At 49.7% G+C, this 19363-nt stretch overlaps 1 protein-coding gene across 1 annotated transcript in view; it reads left to right on the forward strand.

The window, feature by feature from the left end:
- The first annotated feature begins 4634 nt into the window (after positions 1–4634).
- STARD10 (StAR related lipid transfer domain containing 10) overlaps positions 4635–19363 on the forward strand; it is a 40886-nt gene continuing 26157 nt past the window's right edge. Inside the window, exon 1 of the mRNA XM_087965921.1 lies at positions 4635–4914. Coding sequence (XP_087822047.1) covers positions 4753–4914 — 162 coding nt within the window. The 5' untranslated portion in view covers positions 4635–4752. The remainder of the gene's footprint in view (positions 4915–19363) is intronic.

Here is a 19363-nt window from a genome sequence, read left to right on the forward strand (position 1 = left end):
ACCAATAGGCATTGACAAATTTGCCCTCAGTCAATTGCAGAAGGCAGCTTTGCTTGGAACAGCTTCCATCTTGTGGCAATATCTGCAACACCATCAAACATCCAGATTTACCTATCCCAGGTCTTTGGTAAGGACTCATAGGCAAAAATGCCAAACCCAGTCTGAACATCTGGCTGACTGAGCAATACCTCAAGGGCTACCTGGCTATTTGGAAATCCTGAATTTATCAGACTTGAATACCCTGATTTTACAAAAAACCACCCTACTTGGAACAGCTTCTATCCTCCGACGCTGCCTGAACAGTTCCTGGATCCTTGGTTAGGACTCGAGCTGTTGAGCTACCAACCAGCCCCAAAGGCTAAAGATTAACCAATAATAATCATAATCATAATCATACATCTTAAGAAGGTACTTGGTTGATAACTAGGACGCTGGCAGCAACCATTAGCACCGGTCAATGGTATTTGTGATGCATTCTTTAAGGTTCAGTTGACTGAATTTCATGTTTAATCAATAAAGTATATAATAATACAAAATAAAATAAAACAGAGAAAAGCAGCACGGTGGGGGGAGGGGGGGTCCACCAGCTACATCCTGGCTGTTCCCCTAAACCTTGTTTTTGTACGAACACAGACGATGATTTATGTATTCCAAACTGCACCATTCGGCCGCCGCATTCAGACCATTTTCGGCAGGGCATTTCTCCAGAGGAAGCCAATCTTCCTAGAGCAGCGTTGCCAAGAAACCAAAGAGATTCCACTCCACGCAGCATCGACTTCCCAGGCCTGGAAGACACAGGGAGAAATTCTTAGAAAATCCCACCCACCCACCCCCCAAAAATAAAATAATTCATGATGTTAGGAAAAGCCCCTTGGCTGCGATTCCCCAGAAATCTGGCTAAAGTGCTAAATAAACGAGTTGGGCTTTAAAGTGCAATAAAATCTCCTGGTTTTTAATGCGGAAGATTAAGCTGGCTGCTGGTTGTCAGCAAATTCTACCAAATACGCCTCTTTCTTTTCTTTTCTAAATCCTGTGCAAAGGATCAACCTGCGGCCCCGAACTGATCCTGCCTCCTTCCAGTCTTCCCAGGGGTTAGGGTCTTTAGGGTCCAGGCACAGCGACCAGTGGAAATTTGGGGCTCATTTGTGGTCGTAAGAAGAGGATTCCCTGCATGCTTTTTTACTGTTGTAATCTCCCCCTGAGTCGCTCGAGACAGTGAGACAGGTGGCGTATAAATTTAATAAAAATAAAGGCACTTGTGTGTGATGGTGAGAAAACAATCAACCCATGGAACAGAAGTTGCCTTTGGAAGTTGTGGGAACTTCATCCCTGGAGGCTTTCAAGAAGAGACTGGACTGCCCTCTGTCAGAAATGGTGTAGGGTCTCCTGCTTGGGCGGGGGGTTGGACTAGATGACCTCCAAGGTCCCTTTCAGCTCTGTTAATCTGTAGAATGGTGTGCATGTAACACATGTTAATGTGGCTTATCCCACTTGGTGAGCTCAGCCACCCTGCTGGCTAACGAATGGTTTATATGGCTCAGTAGTTTGTCCAAATCCAGGCCATCATGGTTAATCGATAAGCCGTAGTTAAATCCATCCTGGTTTTCGGGCACCGTGTGAACCAGTTCAACGAGTTCCCCACGGGTCCATGTCAAACATCGAAGCCAAATCGGAGGCTTAAAAGGAAAAAGGCCAGAAATGGGGCAGTCAGTGGGGTGTGTGTTGTGTAGGTGTGGGTATGAATCACACAACTTCCTTCACAGCCCTTCTTAGCCATATCCTTTGCTGTGGTGTCCTCTGGGCTTTCGGCCATGCTCCCAACGGGCAGAGGACAGGGGTTCAGGCCACAGCTAGAAACACTGAAATAATGCAAGGGTAGACGCACTGGGAGCTGGGAGACGTTTATTATTTATTTTTGTTTGTTTATTATATTTTTTAATCCTGTCTTGGTGACTTTATAGGTCACTCAAGGCGGTGAATGTAGCTAATGTTGCTACCTCCTCCTTTTTGGCCACGACAACTCTGCGAGGTGGGTTTGGGCTGACAAGGATTGGCCCAAAGTCACCCAGCTGGCTTTTGCGCCTAAATGAAAAAACTAAAACTCACCGTCTCCTAGTGATTGGCCCAAAGTCACCCAGCCAGATTTGGTGTCTAAGGCAGGACTAGAACTCGCCATCTCCTGGTATACAGGCCAGCGCCTAAACTATTACAGCACAGCGGGTTCTTCATTTAATCAATTCCAAGATAAATTCCGCATACACAGCGAGCTGGTCAGCCTGTTATACGTTTGATCTGCCGACCCTGGGCTCAATCCGCCTTGTTTCCTCGCTCACCGCAAGGCTGAGCAATTTTACAAAGGGGAGGAAGGAAACGCCCCACGATGGAGAAGGAGGTTTGGTGGCCTCTCCTGCCCGGCTGCTCCTTCTTCCTCTTTCTCACCCAGCGAGGAGGAAGGCGGCTTGTTTTCCGTGGGCAAATATTCCACCTGCCGGAATGTTATTTATTCTGGAGGGTTGGCCAGGTTTCCTGGCAGGGCCCATCAAAGCCTCACCCGGGGGCCACGGATGCCCCGCGGCATCTGTTCTTGTGGGCTGCAGGCGGGGGGGTCAGTGAAGGTGGACAGCGGCTGCATTGCGCCCCTAATTGCAGCCGTAAGTCGAGGACTACCTGCAATAAGGTCTGGAAGAAACCGAGAATGTCCAGTCGCAAACTGTAGGAAACCAGTAAAAAATAGAAATTAAAAGCATAATTCGTGCAAAATATAAAAGGATCCTCCTTCTAAAATGCTTCTCACCACGGCATGAGGAGAAAATGCAACAGGGGACCTTAATTCACAGAATCCTACTAGGTCTGGAAGGGACCCTGGAGATCATCTAGTCCAGCCCCCACCCGGGGGCATGATTTTAATTTTGATGTTGTTGCTTTTTCTTTTTCTTTTTTTCCCTTTATTTAAGGAAGTTTTGATTGTTGGTAACAGTTTGCCTGCCAGAAGGGGGCAGATGTAAATTTATCCATAAACCGGTAAAACTCAAGAGGGACAACTTGCATTTATTGCAAATAAGCAAATAGAGCCATGTGTGTGTGTGTGTGTGTGTGTGTGTGTGTGTGTGTGTGTGTCAGTTGGTGGACAGAGGGAGCTGAACCCACTGGAAGCCACAAAATACAAGTAGTCCTTGACTTACGACCACAACGCAGCCCAACATTTCCATCGCTAAGCAAGACAGTTACTCAGTGAGTTTTTTATCCCATTTTTACAACCTTTTCTTGCCACAATTATTATGCGAGTTGTTGCAGTCCTTAAGTTAGACACCCGCGGTCGTTAAGCGAATCCGGCTTAGTTAACTCTGCTGGTCAGATGGTCACAAAAGGGGGCCACGTGACTCCCTGGGATGCTGTGACCGTCATAACTATGAATCAGTTGCCGAGCATCTGAGTTTCGATGATGATGTAACCGTGGGGGATGCTGCAGCGGTTGTAAGTGCGAAACCTGGCCATAAGTCATTGTTTCAGTGCTCTTGGAATTTTGAACCGTCACTAAATGAAATGTTGTATGTCGAGGACTACCTGTAACCCACTTTCAAACCAGCCGGCTCTCTCTGGGGGGGCAGTGTGAGGAGCAGTGTGCCCCTCCTGCCTCTGCCGTGGAACATGGGCAAGGGGTCCGACCACCCTCCACTAGAGACAGACTCGCGACCCGTTACCCGGCCAACGTGTGAATGCGTCCGCCTGGCAGGACGCGTGTGCTGAGCCCCCCCGGTCGGAGCCCGCGGGGCGCCTGCTTGGGGAAGGCGGCCGCCCCGGTGAGCGACGGCACGTAGGACCCAGCAGACACCGGCGGCGCTCGGGGAGGTGGGGAGGGAGGCGAAGGGGCGCCGGCTTGCCGCTGCTCCCAAACCGCATCCCGACTGAGAGGCGACCTTGCCCGGCCGCCCCTCTGCAGCTGCTCCCGGGCAGCCTCCGCCTAGCTCCGGAGAGGATCCGGGACAGGAGGGAGGAGGAGGAGGAAGAAAAAGAGGAGGAAAAAGAGGAGGAGAAGGAGGAAGGAAGGAAGGAAGAAGAGGAGGAGGAGGAAAAGAAGGGAGGAGGGGAGAAAGAGGAAGAAGGTGGAGGAAGAAGAGAAGGAAGAAGAGAAGGAAGGAGGGGAGGAAGAGGAAGAAAAGAGGAGGAAGAAGAGAAGGAAGGAGGAGGAAGAAGAGAAGGAGGAAGAAAAGGAAGGAGGGGAGGAAGAGGAAGAAAAAGAGGAGGAAGAGGAAGGAGGAAGAAGAGAAAGGAGGAGGGGAGGAAGGAGGCGGAAGCAGGGAAGGAGAGAGGAGAGGAGGAGGAGGGAGGAGGAAGGAGGAAGGAAGAGAGGAGGAGGAGGAGGAGAAGGGAGGAGGGGAGAAAGAGGAAGAAGGAGGAGGAAGAAGAGAAGGAGGAAGAAAAGGAAGGAGGGGAGGAAGAGGAAGGAGGAGGAGGAAGAAGAGGAAGAGGAAGAAAAAGAGGAAGAAGAGGAAGGAGGAGGGGGAGGAAGGAGGCGGAAGAAGGGAAGGAAAAAGAGGAGGAGAAAGAGGAGGAGGGCCGGCGTCGGCTCACCTGCGCGTGACTCACCTGTCCTTCTTGGCCGCCCGCCAACGCCACGCCAGCCCGCCCCGTCCGTCGCCGCGGGTGAGCGCAGGAGGCGGCCAGGCGTTCGCCCCGCAGAGCCGCAGCCCGGGGCCGCTTGGCGTCTCCCAGCCTTCCCCCTCCTCCTCCTCCTCCTCCTCCGGCGGCGGCATGTCCGGCCGGGAGAGCGTGCAGATCCCGGACGACGGCGACTTCGAGCACTTCCGAACGGAGTGCAACTCGGAAGCCGGCTGGCACCTCACCTACCACCGCTCGGGCATCGCCGTCTGGATTCAGATGCTGGAGGCCGAGAAGTCGCTGCACAAGATCAAGGTAAGGCCAGAAACCCCCCACACACACACCTGCCCAGGCCCGCCCCCTCCCCTCTTTTCTTTTATTTGGGGGGGGGGGACACACACACACCCCAAGATCTTGGCCGGCTGCTGCTTTGCTGGCCCAGCTTCAGCCTGACCAGGTTTTGGGGGTGCAAAAGGCCAGGTTGGCCCCTCCAGTGTTTGGTGGGGTTGTAAGCTGCGGGGAGTGGGGGGCTGGTCAAGCCCCCTGCCTGCCCCCCCCAACTTTCTTGCTGCCTCTTCTGGGGGGGTTGGGGCCTCTGGGGATTTCTGGCTGGCCAGGGGGTCCTTCAGACAGAGGGCGCTTGGCAGCCTTGAAGCTGGTTGTGGTCAGCCGGGCCAGGACTGTGACCGTGACCGGAAGAGGAAGCAAGCGTGCAAGGAAGCCTGTGTGTGTGTGTGTGTGTGTGTGTGTGTGTGTGTGTGTGTGTGTAAGAGAGAGAAAGAGAGAGAGAGGGGGATCGTCTAGGTTTCCCTGGTACCCCAAAAACCCAGGATGGGACTTTGCAGCCAAAGGTTTATTCATAGACATGATTAATTCTCGGAAGTTGTGGGACCTTCATCATCCCTGGACGCTTTCAAGAAGAGACCGGACTGCCCTCCCTCAGAAATGGGGTAGGGTTTCCTGCTTGGGGTGGGGGTGGGGGGTTGGACTACATGACCTCCAAGGTCCCTTCCAACCCTGATTATCTGTTATCTGTTAGATGAGAGAAGAATCCGCCCTTTGTTGGGCGGCCAGAGTCAAACCCGAAACTCTCCTCTTCATCTTAGGAGGCCAGTTCCCATACAGGCGGTCCTTGACTTACGACGGTTCTTTTTTAGTGACCGTCTGAAGTTACTTAGGACCATTTCTCAGTTGCATTTGTATTATTCCCCATCGTCAGGTGATCAGAATTCAGAAGCTTAGCGGCTAATTCATAGTTATGGCCGTTTTTCATACTTACGGCCGTTGCAGCATTCCCCCACAGTCCCGTGATCACAATTCAGACCCTCGGCAAACTGACTCGTAGTTATGACGGTCGCAGCATCCCCCGGGGGGGCACGTGATTCCCCTTTGGCGATCTTTTGACCATGGGGAAGCTAGATTCACTTAACAACGGTGTGACTAACGTAACCACGGCAGTGATTCACTTAACGGCAGTGGCAAGGAAGGCCATAAAATAGAGCAAAACTCACTCAACGACTGCCTCGCTTAGCAACAGAAACATTGGGCTCCCTTGTGACGATCACAATGCATGTTGTGGGTCTGAGCGGCTTCCCCAAAAAGAGCAAATGTGGTGCGTTGATGTATCTGAGGGTGTGTTTGTGCATGAGCACACGCTTGCTTGGAGAAACATAAATTACATAGTCAGATAACGGATAATAACAGATAATCAGAGTTGGAAGGGACCTTGTAGGTCATCTAGTCCAACCCCGCACCCAAGTGGGAGAACGAACTTATGCCATTTTTGACAAATGGCAGTCCAGCCCCTTCTTGGAAGTCTCCAGGGATGAAGCTCCCACAACTTTAATTAATTCAGAATAGAGTTAGAAGGGACCTTGGAGGTCATCTAGTCCAACCCCGCGCCCAAGCGGGATACCCTACACCATTTCTGACAGAGGGCTGTCCAGTCTCTTCTTGGAAGTTTCCAGGGATGAAGCTCCCACAACTTCTGAGGGCAACTCACTTCTGAGTCCTCAACCCACGGCCACAATTGGGCCCAAAAATCTCTTGTCGCTAAGTGAGACATTCGTTAAGGGGAGTTCTGCTTTGTTTTACTATCTTTCTTGCCCTGGGTTGCTAAGCGAATCACAATTGTCCCCCTCGGTCATCATGCACGGAAGAATCCTGGGAAAACTGTCACGCTTATGTGAACCAGGCTTTACAGGCAGTCCTCGACTTACGACAGTTCATTTAGTGACCATTCAAAGTTATGATGGCACTGAAACAAGTGGCTTATGGCTGTTTTTCACACTTACGACCATTGCAGCCTCCCCATAATTTATTTGTTTAATTCATTGATATTCAGCAAGTGGGCTGATTTGCTTAACAACGGTGGCAAGAAAGGTCGTAAAATGGGCAAAAACTCACTCAAGGACTATCTTGCTTTCAACAGAATTTGTTTTGTGGTCCATTGTGGTCGTACGTCGAAGACTGCCTTCATTTGAACAATAACATTGTGCAATAACGCACCTTGGTGGAGCTGTAGCCGTGGCCGTGTGATGCCCTTTCCCCAAAATAACCGGGTTAAGCGAAGCAAATAGTTTGGTTCTCGCATCTTTCAGGGCCCACCTAGAATTCAGGGGTCGCCCACCTTTTGGACCTCAGGGACCACCAAACTCATCCTTTTAAATCCCGCGGACCAGAGACCCTGGGAAAATCCCCAAAAAAGTCTGCAGGAAAATCCCCCACCCCGTTTTCCTACCGATCGATCGTTCTTTATTTGGGATCGTGGGATACCGTCTCCAGCTCCGTTCTCACAGGGGGAGAGAGAGAGAGAGAGACTTTTGGTTTCATGCAAGGAAAGCAGCAGAAGCTGCAGAAGTCTTTCTTTCTCCCCAAACTCTGCCAGAAATGAGTCTTTGCCGGCGCAGCCTCTTGGAGCAGGAGGCCTTGCAGGGCCCCAAAGACTCATTTCTGGCGGTGTTTGGGGGAAAGAAACAAAGACTTCTGCTGCTTTCCTTGCGTGCAGCCAAAAGCAGAAGAAGGAAGAAGCGGAAAGAAGCAGCCAGAGCAAGTTCCCCCCTCCACCCTTTCCCCCTCCCCTCACTACCTCGTGTTGTTCGCAATGCAAGTGATGCAAGCCTTGTGTTCCCGCACAGCCTGGATTAATTGTTTTGGGAGGGGGGGGACATTTCTCTGCGGACCACCAAAATTTTCTCACGGACCACCAGTGGTCTCCAGCCTACCGGTTGGCGACCCCTGGACTACATGGAGTGTGATTAACATGACGGCCTACCATCAGCCATCCACTCTCCTCAACGAAAAGTTGGATTCCCAGCCCCAAACTATCCATGTTCATCTTAGTTTGGCCTGTAACACAACCTCGGTCTTTGCAACATGCCCCAGTTCCGGCTGGTGGTTGTGTGTCGGACGTGAGCTTATTTCAACCTCAGGGCCTTCCTTTGATGGTTCAGAGGCTGGAGAGCCCAACTCAACCCCAGATGCGGAGGGTGGACTTTCTTGGCTTGTGGTTGTGGTTGGCCAACCAGCCTGTCAACTCATAAAATATTCCTATGGTCATTTTAGGGTTGCCAACAGAAAAGGCGGCGGAGGGGAAAGGGGTTTGAAAGAGCAGCGGGGCAGCTGGGAAACCGAAACTGACTGCCTGCAAGTCCTCTTGAACAAAAGGCCAGTCTGTTCCCCTCCCCTGGCCGGGGAGGTTTGACCCCTGCCACTAATAATACCCCTTTCCACCCGGGTGTATTTGATCGTCTCTTTTCTTTGGGTTTCCAATTGGCCTGCAGGCTGCCAAGGGGAAGCTGCTTCCAGGTCACCACACACACACACACACAAAAGCACAATCCACTCATTGGTGCCTCTAAAAGCTGATTTGCAGATTCTTTGGCCATTTAGCAAAATCCCCTGCGCGGCCCGGAGAGAAAATAAAGCTTTGTGCAGGTTTCGAAATGCCAAGGGGAAAAAAAAAAAAAAGCGGAAACTTCAACCCCAGGGAACGAAATGGAAAGGACTCCCGTGTCACACACAGTGGCCCACAATAAAATAGGTTGAGGCAGTTTGGTCTAGCGGTTAGGCCCCAGGCTGGAAAGCAGGAGGTCGTGAGTTCTAGTCCTGCCTTAGGTATGAAAGTGGCTGGGTAACTTTGAGCCAATCACCAGCAGACAGGGAGTTCTACTTCATCTTAGGCAGGGGTGGGATTCTACTGGTTCGCACCTATTCGCTAGAACCGGTTGTTAACATTCGAAGCAGTTTGGAGAACCGGATGTTAGAAGAAATGACAGGGCTAATCCTGTAAGGAAGGCAGGAAGGAAACATTCTGGTGTTGCTTACAGAAACTGCCTCTCCGTTAACCCTTATTACATTCTGGGCAGGACTAGACTTCCTCTCTCAGGAACTTCTCTGGAGTTGTTTTCCCCTCCTTTGAGGGTACTTTGCTTGTGTGGAGTGACCATTTAAAGTTACAATGGCACTGAAAACAGTGACTTATGACCATTTTTCACACTTACGACTGTTGCAGCATCCCCACAGTCATGAGAGGCGATTTTTTTCTTACTATTTTGCATTGTATTTATTCTTTTTATTTGTGGGATTTTCACAGAGGGAGGGAGGTTTTATGGCCCCCTCCTCCGTCCAGCTTCCCTCGGCCATTTCTGTGTTTCGGTCTCAGCCTTGTGGCAAAGACCCCCCTCCCCTTAATCTTCCCAAGGGATCAGGGGAAACAAGCCTTAGAGAGCCACCGTCTGCTTTCCTCTCCAAAAATCCCTCTCAACAACCAGGGGATCAAAGCCCTCCTTGCTATTTTCCCGGTGAAAAGCTACGGTGGTTTTTAACACGTGGATTATAATAAACCTCTGCGTAACGCTCCTAGGGCCCTGAAATAAATAAGCTAAAAGTAGAAATGTCCTTTTGGCTTTTTAACAGCAGGTTCGTCAGCAGAACTTTGCAGCAAAACCTTTTTTTTTTTTTTTAAATAATTTAATGGCATCCAAATGTACAAATGAAAGAAAAGAGGAAATGTCCTTTTGACTTTTGAATAGCGGGTTCATTGGTGGAAATCTGCAGATAATTTAAAAAATACATAATTTAATATCATCGTATTGAAATTATCATAATATAAATAAAAAAGGAAATGTCCTTTTGCCTATTTAGCAGCGGGTTCATTGGCAGAAGTCTGCAGATAAATCTTTTTTTAAAAATTACAATATTTTATTAAAATTATAACAATAAAAAGGAAATGTCCTTTTGCCTTTTTAGCAGGTTCATCGGCAGAAATCTGCAGATAAATCTCTTTTAATACAAGTTTTATTGAAATTATTGTCATATAAAATACAAAGAAAAACAAAGAGAATAAGGAAACAGGAAAGGGAAAAGAGAGGCTAAGAAAAGTGTAAGGTGAAGGAAAAAAGAAGAGGAAAAAACCCCCATTAATTTCCAAATTTATTCATTGTGGTAGAACAAAAATAATAATATACAACCTAATTTTTTTTAAACTTTACCTCCCTCCCTTTTCTCCTTCCTTCCTTCCTTCCTGGGTACATACCAGACATTTTTGTAACAACAAACTTATCAATAAATCCCAGTTGGAATTTCATTTATTTTTCTGTTTCAAGCCCCTGTTTCTGTGTCTAGAATTGGTTTCAGAGCGGAAACAAAGCAGGATCGGATCTTCTCTTTAATTATTAATTTGGCCACCTCTGCCAACTCCGTCCGTTCTTCCCTAAAGAATTTTCGCTGCAATCTGCATGTCCGGCAACAAGAGAAGTCCAGATTTTTGCAGCTAAGTATTTTTCATAGCGCAGAAAGGAAATTTTCAGCTCTGCTGGGGTGACGGATCTCTCCTTTGAAGCCAGGTTGAAATGCTGACGAATCCAGGGGACAGGTAGCCCTTGACTTATGACCACAATTGAGCCCCAAATTTCCCTTGCTAAGTGAGACAGTGGTTAAGCAAGTCCCGTCTCATTTTACGACTTTTCTTGCCACCGTTGTTAAGTGGAATCACTGCAGTGGTTAATCACACAACTGTTAGGTGAATCTGGTTTCCCCCTTTGTTGGCTTTGCTTGTCAGAAGGTCACAAAAGGGAACCCATCATAAATATGAGTCAGTTGCCAAGCGCCTGAATTTTGATTGTGTGAGACTTTGCGGGGGGTGGTGGTGTGCTATGATGGACATTAAGTGTGAAAAATGGTTGTGTCATTTTTTTTGTGGGAGCTCCATCACTGGAAGCTTTCAAGGAGAGACTGGACTGCCCTCTGTCAGAAATGGTGTAGGGTCTCCCGCTTGGGCGGGGGTTGGACTAGATGACCTCCAAGGTCCCTTCCAACTGTTATTCTGTTTTGTTCTGTTCTGTTCTGTTCTAATTTCTTATGCTATTCTATTCCTCTTCTCCATCCTTCCTTTTTTCTCTCCTCTGCTTTATTCTTTTCTATATTCTCCTCTTCTACTCTCTTCTCTTCTCCTCTATATTCTATTCTATTCTATTCTATTCTATTCTATTCTATTCTATTCTATTCTATTCCATTCCATTCCATTCCATTCCACTCCACTCCACTCCATTCCATTCTCTCCTAATCTATTCTGTCCTGTTTTCTATTCTATTCTATTATCTGTTCTATTGTATATTCTATTCTATTCTATTCTATTCTATTCTATTCTATTCTATTCTATTCTATTCTATTCTATTCTATTCTATTCTATTCTATTCTATTCTATTCTATTCTATTCTATATTCTATTCTCTGTTCTATTTTCTATTCTATTCTATTCTATTCTATTCTGTTTTCTGTTCTATTCTGTATTGTATTGTATTGTATTGTAGTCTTCATTCCATCATTCCATTCTATTTTCTCTTCTCTTCTCTTCTCTTCTCTTCTCTTCTCTTCTCTTCTCTTCTCTTCTCTTCTCTCTCTTCTCTTCTCTCTCCTCTCCTCTTCTCTCCTCTCCTATCCTATCCTATCCTATTCCCTATTATTCTATTCTATTCTATTCTATTCTATTCTATTCTATTCTATTCTATTCTATTCTATTCTATTCTATTCTATTCTATATTCTCTTCTATTTTCTATTTTATTCTATTTTCTATTCTATTCTATTATTTCAATGCCATTATAACTTTGAACAGTCACTAAACGGATTGTTACGCCTGGACTGCACTTAGCACCTTGTTCTGGCTTAGCTCAGAGGCCTTGCCAGCCTCCTTAAATCTTATCTTGGGGGTGGGGGGGGGGGGGGGGGCCTCGTTGAAGACGCTTATTCCATTTAATTAATGTAAGGAGGCCGTGAATGGAAGTTCATTTGCACCAGAAGGTTGCAGTGCAGCTGGCTGTATTTTTTGTGATGTCAGCAGCCACTAATGGGCCTGCACTTTTCTAATCCATTTTCCTGCACCCCCCCGCACCCCCGCCTTAGGCCCATCGATGCCAAGGGAGGTGGAGCCTGGGCTCTAAATTGATCTTGATTTACCAGAGGTTTGCAAGCAGGAGAACCTCCAAAGGACAACGAATGAGCTGCAAAAGGAAGAAGGAGGAAAGGGTGGTCAGAGAGGAAGGAGCTGGAGCAGGAGGGGGGGGGTCAGTCTGGTTTACTAACATGGAGGAGGAGGAGGAGGACCGTGGGGTCCTTGGTGCTCTCTGAGCTTGGTGGTTTTCTGGCAGACGTTTCACGACCCAGCTAAGGAACATCATCAGTGCAAGGGAGGGTGGGGTTCAGTCCTGTTTACACGCACTAGCTTGCCCTGCCAGTGTGGGTGGGAATGTGGTTTTCTCCTCGGTAGTTCCTTAATTAGACTGGACCAGGCTACCCTTAGGTAAGCAGGGACTAACACCAGGCAAACAATGGCCCGACAACACGCTCACCCACAGTGTTAGGGCAAGCTACTGCAATATAGCCAGAGAGCAACCCCTCTCCTTTCACGCACTGATGATGTCACCTAGTATGGTCGTGAAATGTCTGCCAGAAAACCCCAAGCTCAGAGACACCAAATCGTTCTTTTCCTTCCCCCTTCGTCCTCCACCTCCTACCTGCAAACCCTGCTTCCTTCTAGCCCTGATGATGTTCCCTAGTTGGGTCATGAGATGCCTGCAAGAAGAACGCATCAAGCTCAGAACACTAGGGACCCCAGTTCTTCTGTCCTCCTCTCCTCCTCCCTCCTCCTCCTCCTCCTCCCTCCTCCTCCTCCTCCTCCTCCTCCTCCTCCTCCTCCTCCTCCTCCTCCTCCTCCCTCTTCCTCCTCCTCCTCCTAGCCCATTCTCTTTTGATGATGTTCCCTAGTTGGGTCATGAGATGCCTGCAAGAGAACACACCAAGCTCAGAACACTACGGACCCCGCAGTTCTTACTGTCCTCCTCCTCCTCCTCCTCCCCTCCTCCTCCTCCTCCTCCTCCTCCTCCTCCTCCTCCTCCTCCTCCTCCTCCTCCTCCTCCTCCTCCTAAGCCCATTCTCTTCTGATGATGTTCCCTAGTTGGGTCATGAAATGCCTGCAAGAGAACACACCAAGCTCAGAACACTAGGGACCCCTTGTTCTTACTGTCCTCCTCCTCCTCCTCCTCCTCCTCCTCCTCCTCCTCCTCCTCCTCCTCCTCCTCCTCCTCCTCCTCCTCCTCCTCCTCCTCCTCCTCCTCCCTCCTCCTCCTAAGCCCATTCTCTTTTGATGATGTTCCCTATTTGGGTCATGAAATGCCTGCAAGAGAACGCATCAAGCTCAGAACACTAGGGACCCGCAGTTCTTACTGTCCTCCTCCTCCTCCTCCTCCTCCTCCTCCTCCTCCTCCTCCTCCTCCTCCTCCTCCTCCTCCTCCCCTCCTCCTCCTCCTCCTCCTCCTCCTAAGCCCATTCTCTTCTGATGATGTTCCCTAGTTGGGTCATGAGATGCCTGCAAGAGAACACACCAAGCTCAGAACACTAGGGACCCCGCAGTTCTTACTGTCCTCCTCCTCCCTCCTCCTCCTCCTCCTCCTCTTCCTCCTCCTCCTCCTCCTCCTCCTCTTCCTCCTCCTCCTCCTAAGCCCATTCTCTTTTGATGATGTTCCCTATTTGGGTCATGAAATGCCTGCAAGAGAACGCATCAAGCTCAGAACACTAGGGACCCCGCAGTTCTTACTGTCCTCCTCCTCCTCCTCCTCCTCCTCCTCCTCCTCCTCCTCCTCCTCCTCCTCCTCCTCCTCCTCCCCTCCTCCTCCCTCCTCCTCCTCCTCTTCCTCCTCCTCCTCCTAAGCCCATTCTCTTTGATGATGTTCCCTATTTGGGTCATGAAATGCCTGCAAGAGAACGCATCAAGCTCACCCACTGTCCTCCTCCTCCTCCTCCCTCCTCCTCCTCCCTCCTCCTCCTCCTCCCCTCCTCCTCCTCCTCCTCCTCCTCCTCCTCCTCCTCCTCCTCCTAAGCCCATTCTCTTCTGATGATGTTCCCTAGTTGGGTCATGAAATGCCTGCAAGAAAACCACCCAGCTGAGATAACCTTTCAGCTACAACTATTCTCTTCCGTTGATAACTTCCAAAGTCCCCTGAATGTGACAATTGGGGGGGGGGAAGTGCCCTTCTCACAGAGCCCCCCACTTTTCTCTCCAGATCCCCTCCAGTAATGGCTCCCCCAGGAGCTTTTCCGCTTCGTTAATGGACCTCAGGAAAAAAGGCGAGCTGCGGTGTTTTTAGCCTTTCGTCCGCCGTTTAGGCCGGCGGTGGGAGCGACGCTCGGTCTCCCAGCAGCCTGGCGATGCCCCCTCGGCGTCTCTAACTCGGCTTCAATTGCCGGCAGAGGCTGGCAGGCCAATCGTAGAGAGTTTGTCCTTGGACAGCCGGCGGGGGCTCACGGTTCGGGGTTCAATTCTTGGGGCTGCTTGGGAATAACGGCAGCCGCATCTGCTGGGGAAGGCAGCCCCCGGGGAGGGGTTGCTGGGCAGGAGGAAAGGCGAGGTCTAACGCGTCAGCGGGCATCCTCCTCCCGCCGGCGGCCTTGCCAAAGTAGTCCTCAAGATATGACCACGATGGAGCCAGGGAGGTTGGGAAGGAAGTTGGTTGTAGAACTGGTTGGTCAGGTGGCTGGCTGGGTTTCAGGAGGCCCCTCCCAGCCCTGGAATCCCACGTTCTTCCTCTTCTTTTCGCCTCCCTGCCTATTGCACCCAAAAGCGGAATAGCCTCCGTAGCTTGAAGGAAGATCCTTCGGGAGAGAGATAAGAGAGAGAGAGAGAGAGAGAGAAAGGGAGAGATGATAGATAGCAGAGGTGGGATTCAGCCGGTTCTGACCGGTTCTGGAGAACCAGTAGCGGAAATTTGGAGCAGTTGGGAGAACCGGCCAATCCCACCTCTGACTGGCCCCGCCAACCCCACCTCTTCTCCGCCTCCCATCGAGTCCCAGCTGATGGGCTGGGTCTCCTTTAGTTGCCCTGCCCAGGAGAACGGAGCTGGAAAGCAGGTCAGAGGGGTGGGGAGGGAAGGGGGATTTTGCAGTATATCCTTCCCCTGCCACGCCCACCAAGCCACGCCCACAGAACCGGTAGTAAAAAAAATTTGAATCCCACCACTGATAGATAGATAGATAGATAGATAGATAGATAGATAGATAGATAGATAGATAGATAGATAGATAGATAGACTCTTCCTCCCTCCCTCCCTCCCTCCCTCCCTCCCTTTTCTTTCTTTCTTTCTTTCCTTCGTCCATTCTTCTCTCCCTCCCTTTTTCTTTTTCATTCTTCCCTCCTCCTCCCTCCCTTTTCCTTCATCCCTTCCTCTCTCTCCGTCCCCCCCTTTGCTTTTCCCTCCTTCCCTCCTTTCTCCTTCCTCCCTCCCTCCCTTTTCTTCATTCCTCCCTCCCTCCCTTTTCCTTCACCCGTTCTTTTCTCCCTCCCTCCTTTTCTCCCTCCTCCTTCCTTCCTCTTCCTTTCCTTCCTCGTCCCTCCTCCTCTTCTTCTTGCTTGCTTCCTCCTTCCCTCCCTCCTTCTTCTTTCCTCCCTCCTTCCCTTCCTTCCCATTCCATCCTCCCTCCTCTTCTTCCTTGCTTGCTTCCTCCTCCCCTAAACCTCCTTCCCTTCCTTCCCTTCCCATCCCATCCACCCACCCTTAATAAAACACCCTTAATAACTCAGGCTCTTCCTGGACCACCAGCCTTCCTCCCCCTCTGGTTCACTTAATGGCGACTTCTCCCAACGCATGACCATCCCTCCCCCTCCCCAGGAGGAAAACCCCGGGCAGGTGATTCCCTGAGCCCCTCCCTTGTGTGCCAAGGCGGTGCCACGTCATGCCCGGGTGCTGGGAACCGGTTCCTCCTGCTGCCTGTGGCTTCCGTGATTTCTGTGACCCTCACCTTGTTCTTCCAGTTTGGCGGAAGGCTTCGGGTGGGGGGAGTTAGTGTATTCCCACGGGGGGAGGGGGTGGGGGGGGGTAGAAGGAACCTGTTCCTGGTTGCCAGTTGTTGCCCTTTGCCGTGTGTTGCGTGCAGGTGTGACCCTCCCTCTCCATCCCAGGGAAAGAGCCAAATATAGGTAGCCTCAACTTAACCTGTACTTACAGCTCATTTAGTGGCCATTTGGAGTTAGGATGGCAGTGAAAAAAGTGACTTACAACCCTATTTCACACTTACGACCGTTGCATCCTCAGGATCCTGGGATCGAAATCCAGAGGCTTGGAACTGGCGTGGACTTACGATGGTTGCCGACTCCCAGGGTCCTGATCCTGGGATTTTGTGACTTACGGCCATTTTTCACACTTAACGGCCGTTGCTGCATCCCCAGGGTCCCCTGATCAAAATTCAGAGGCTTCTCATATTTACGATGGTTGTAGCATCCCTGGATTTCCCTTTTGTGACTGTCAGACAGGCAGATTCACCTAACAACTATGATTCACTTAACAACAGTGGCAAGAAAGTGACTCAGAAAACGGGGCAAAACTCACTCGCTCACGAAACGTCTCCCTGGGAGTTAGAAACAGGGAAACAAAATAAAGAGAAGAAGCTGCAAGAGATAGGTCGATATGATTGGTACGTGGAATATTGCTATTTTAATGTTGTAGAATTAATATGTGGAATATTATTACTTTAATATTGCAGTATTGATACCAATGTAATGAAGGTTGTAAATTTTGATTATTGTTCAACAGAGACATTTGTACCTGGAAAACACACTGTTCAACTGAAGACGGAATTATTACATTAAAAATAAAAAAAATAAAACGAATAAAAAGAAATGTCTCTCTTAACAACAGAAATTTTGGGCTCGATTGTGGTCATGAGTCTTACGACTGTTCATTTAGTCCAAGTTCTCTTCCTGCATCTCCTAAACCTTGTTAACAAGAGTTGTTGAAATTGTCCTTGTGGCAGTTTGATTGGCACAACCAGGTTTCTTAACCTTGATGGTTTGAAGAGGGGTGGACTTCAAATCCCAGAGTTCCCCAACTGGCACAGCTCCCTCCCTCCTTCCCTCCCTCTCTTTTTCCTTCCTTCCCTCTCCTCACTCATTCACTCACATCTTTTTCCTTCCCTCTTGTTCCTTCCCTTCTTCCTTCCTCCTTCCCATCTCTCTCTCTCTCTCTCCCTTCCTTCCCCCTCCCTCTTCCTTTCTTTCCCTCCCTCCCTTCTTCCTCTTTTCTTCTCTTCTTCCTCCCTCCCTTTCCCTCCCTCCCTCCCTCACTTCTTTCTTCCTTTCTTCTCTCCTTCCCTTTTTTCTCTTCTTCTCCCTCCCCTTTCCCTCACTCACTCACTTCTTTCTTCCTTTCTTCTCTTTCCCTCTTTCTTCTCTTCTTCCCTCCCTCCCTCCCTCCCCTTCCCCTGTCTCACTCACTCACTTCTTTCTTCCTTTCTTCTCTCCTTCCCTCTTTCTTCTCTTCTTCCCTCCCTCCCTCACTTCTTTCTTCCTTTCTCCTCTCCTTCCCTCTTTATTCTCTTCTTCCCTCCCTCCCTCCCCTTTCCCTGTCTCACTCACTCACTTCTTTCTTCCTTTCTTCTCTCCTTCCCTCTTTCTTCTCTCCTTCCTTCCTTCCTTCCTTCCTTCCCCTTTCCCTGCCTCCCTGTCTCACTCACTCATAGCATAGCTGGCTGGAGAATTCTGGGAATTGAAGTCTACAAGTCTTAAAGTTGCCAAGTTTGGGGATCCCTGGTTTAGTGGCTCTTAGACGTTAAACAGAACTGAAAAAAGTGACTTTTATTGACCATTTTATTTCCACACTTACGACCTGCTGGCTGGGGAATTCTGGGAGTTGAAGTCCAGCCCCCTTAAAGTTGGCCGGGCTGAGCAAAACCCCAGCTTCCGTTGCTTTGACTTCTGTTGCAAGGGACCAGATGGTGCCTCCTACTCTGGTCTGCCTCCTACTCTGAAGATCCTCCTGGTTGTTGTTTTCACACATTCCCAGAGTCAATATTTGCAGGATTTACGAGCTGTGGGTGGCTGCTGTTGGGATCCTGGTTGTGTTCTTTTTTAATTTTTTATTTCAAGAGGGGGAAGCAAACGATGCAAACTCTGCCAGCTGCCCTCCTTGCATAGGCGGCTCCGGTTGGCATCCTGACGGGGAAACTGAGGCTCCAGTCTCCACTTTTCCCCCCACCTCAGAAGCGCGATGGCGTGAACTGCGCCCCGAACTCCTTCGTTTCTGTTAGGAGGAATAGAAAGAAAGAAAGAAAACTCCCGAAGGGTTTCACACCTTTTCACAAGCACAACGAGGATGCGATTTCTGTGCTGCGGTGTATTTATTCCCCCCCACTCCCGCGGAGATATCTGTTGGAGGATTTTTGCATTTTCTCTTGGGAACATAGTGGTATAAAAATAGGGCACAACTGGGGAGGGGGCTGTTGGGAGAGGGGAGGCACCTCTACTGCCTGCTTGCCACGTCTTGAGATAAAGGGACTCTTCAATTTACGACCCTGAGTTCAGGGACTGCTTGAAGTTACCACGGACCTTCCCCTGATCAGGCTGTGCTGGTCCCGGGGGCTGAGACTCAGGGGGTTGAAGTGGACTAGAGCAGTGATCCCCAACCTTTTTGATCCGCGGCCCGGCACCGGCATCAGCTGGGCGCCGCGGCCCGGTACCGGCATCAGCTGGGCGCCGCCATCTTTTCTGATGAAAAAGTGCTTCCGGTGACCTCACGGAAGCACGTTTCATCAAAAGATGGCGGCGTTGCGCTGCCGGTGAGCTTTTCCGGTAGAAATGGCTTTCTACCCAGAAAAGCTCACCGAAGTGCTGGCGCTGCCATCTTTTTGATGAAAACGTGCTTCCGTGAGCTTTCTACCCGGAAAAGCTCACCGGAAGCACTTTTTCATGAAAAAGATGGCGGCGCCCAGCAAGCTGCTTGCCCGGTAGGAGTTGTTCGCGGACTGTACCGGTCCGCGGACCGGTGGTTGGGGACCCCTGGACTAGAGGACCTCCGAGGTCCCTTCCAGCCCTAGGAGTCTCTGACTTGGCATCTCAGCCTGTTTTTGCAACCTTTCTGAATTTGGATCACGCGACCATGGAGGTGCTGCAATGGTCATAAGTGGGGAAACTGGTTGTACTACTACTACTACTAGTAGTACTACTGCTACTACTACTACTATTACTACTACTTCCTCTTCCTCCTCCCCCCGCCCCTCTATTAACTTTTCTTCTTCTTCCTTTCCTTCTTTCTCCTGTGTCTCAATTTCTTCTTCTTCTTCTTCTTCTTCTTCTTCTTCTTCTTCTTCTTCTTCTTCTTCTTCTTCTTCTTCTTCTTCTTCTTCTTCTTCTTCTTCTTCTTCTTCTTCTTCTTCTTCTTCTTCTTCTTCTTCTTCTTCTTCTTCTTCTTCTTCTTCTTCTTCTTCTTCTTCTTCTCCTCCT

This window comes from Notechis scutatus, chromosome 5 (assembly GCF_049901735.1).
Source record: "Notechis scutatus isolate UNSWTSFEM ecotype Mainland chromosome 5, rNotScu1.2, whole genome shotgun sequence".
In the NCBI taxonomy this organism is placed as follows: Eukaryota; Metazoa; Chordata; class Lepidosauria; order Squamata; family Elapidae; genus Notechis; species Notechis scutatus.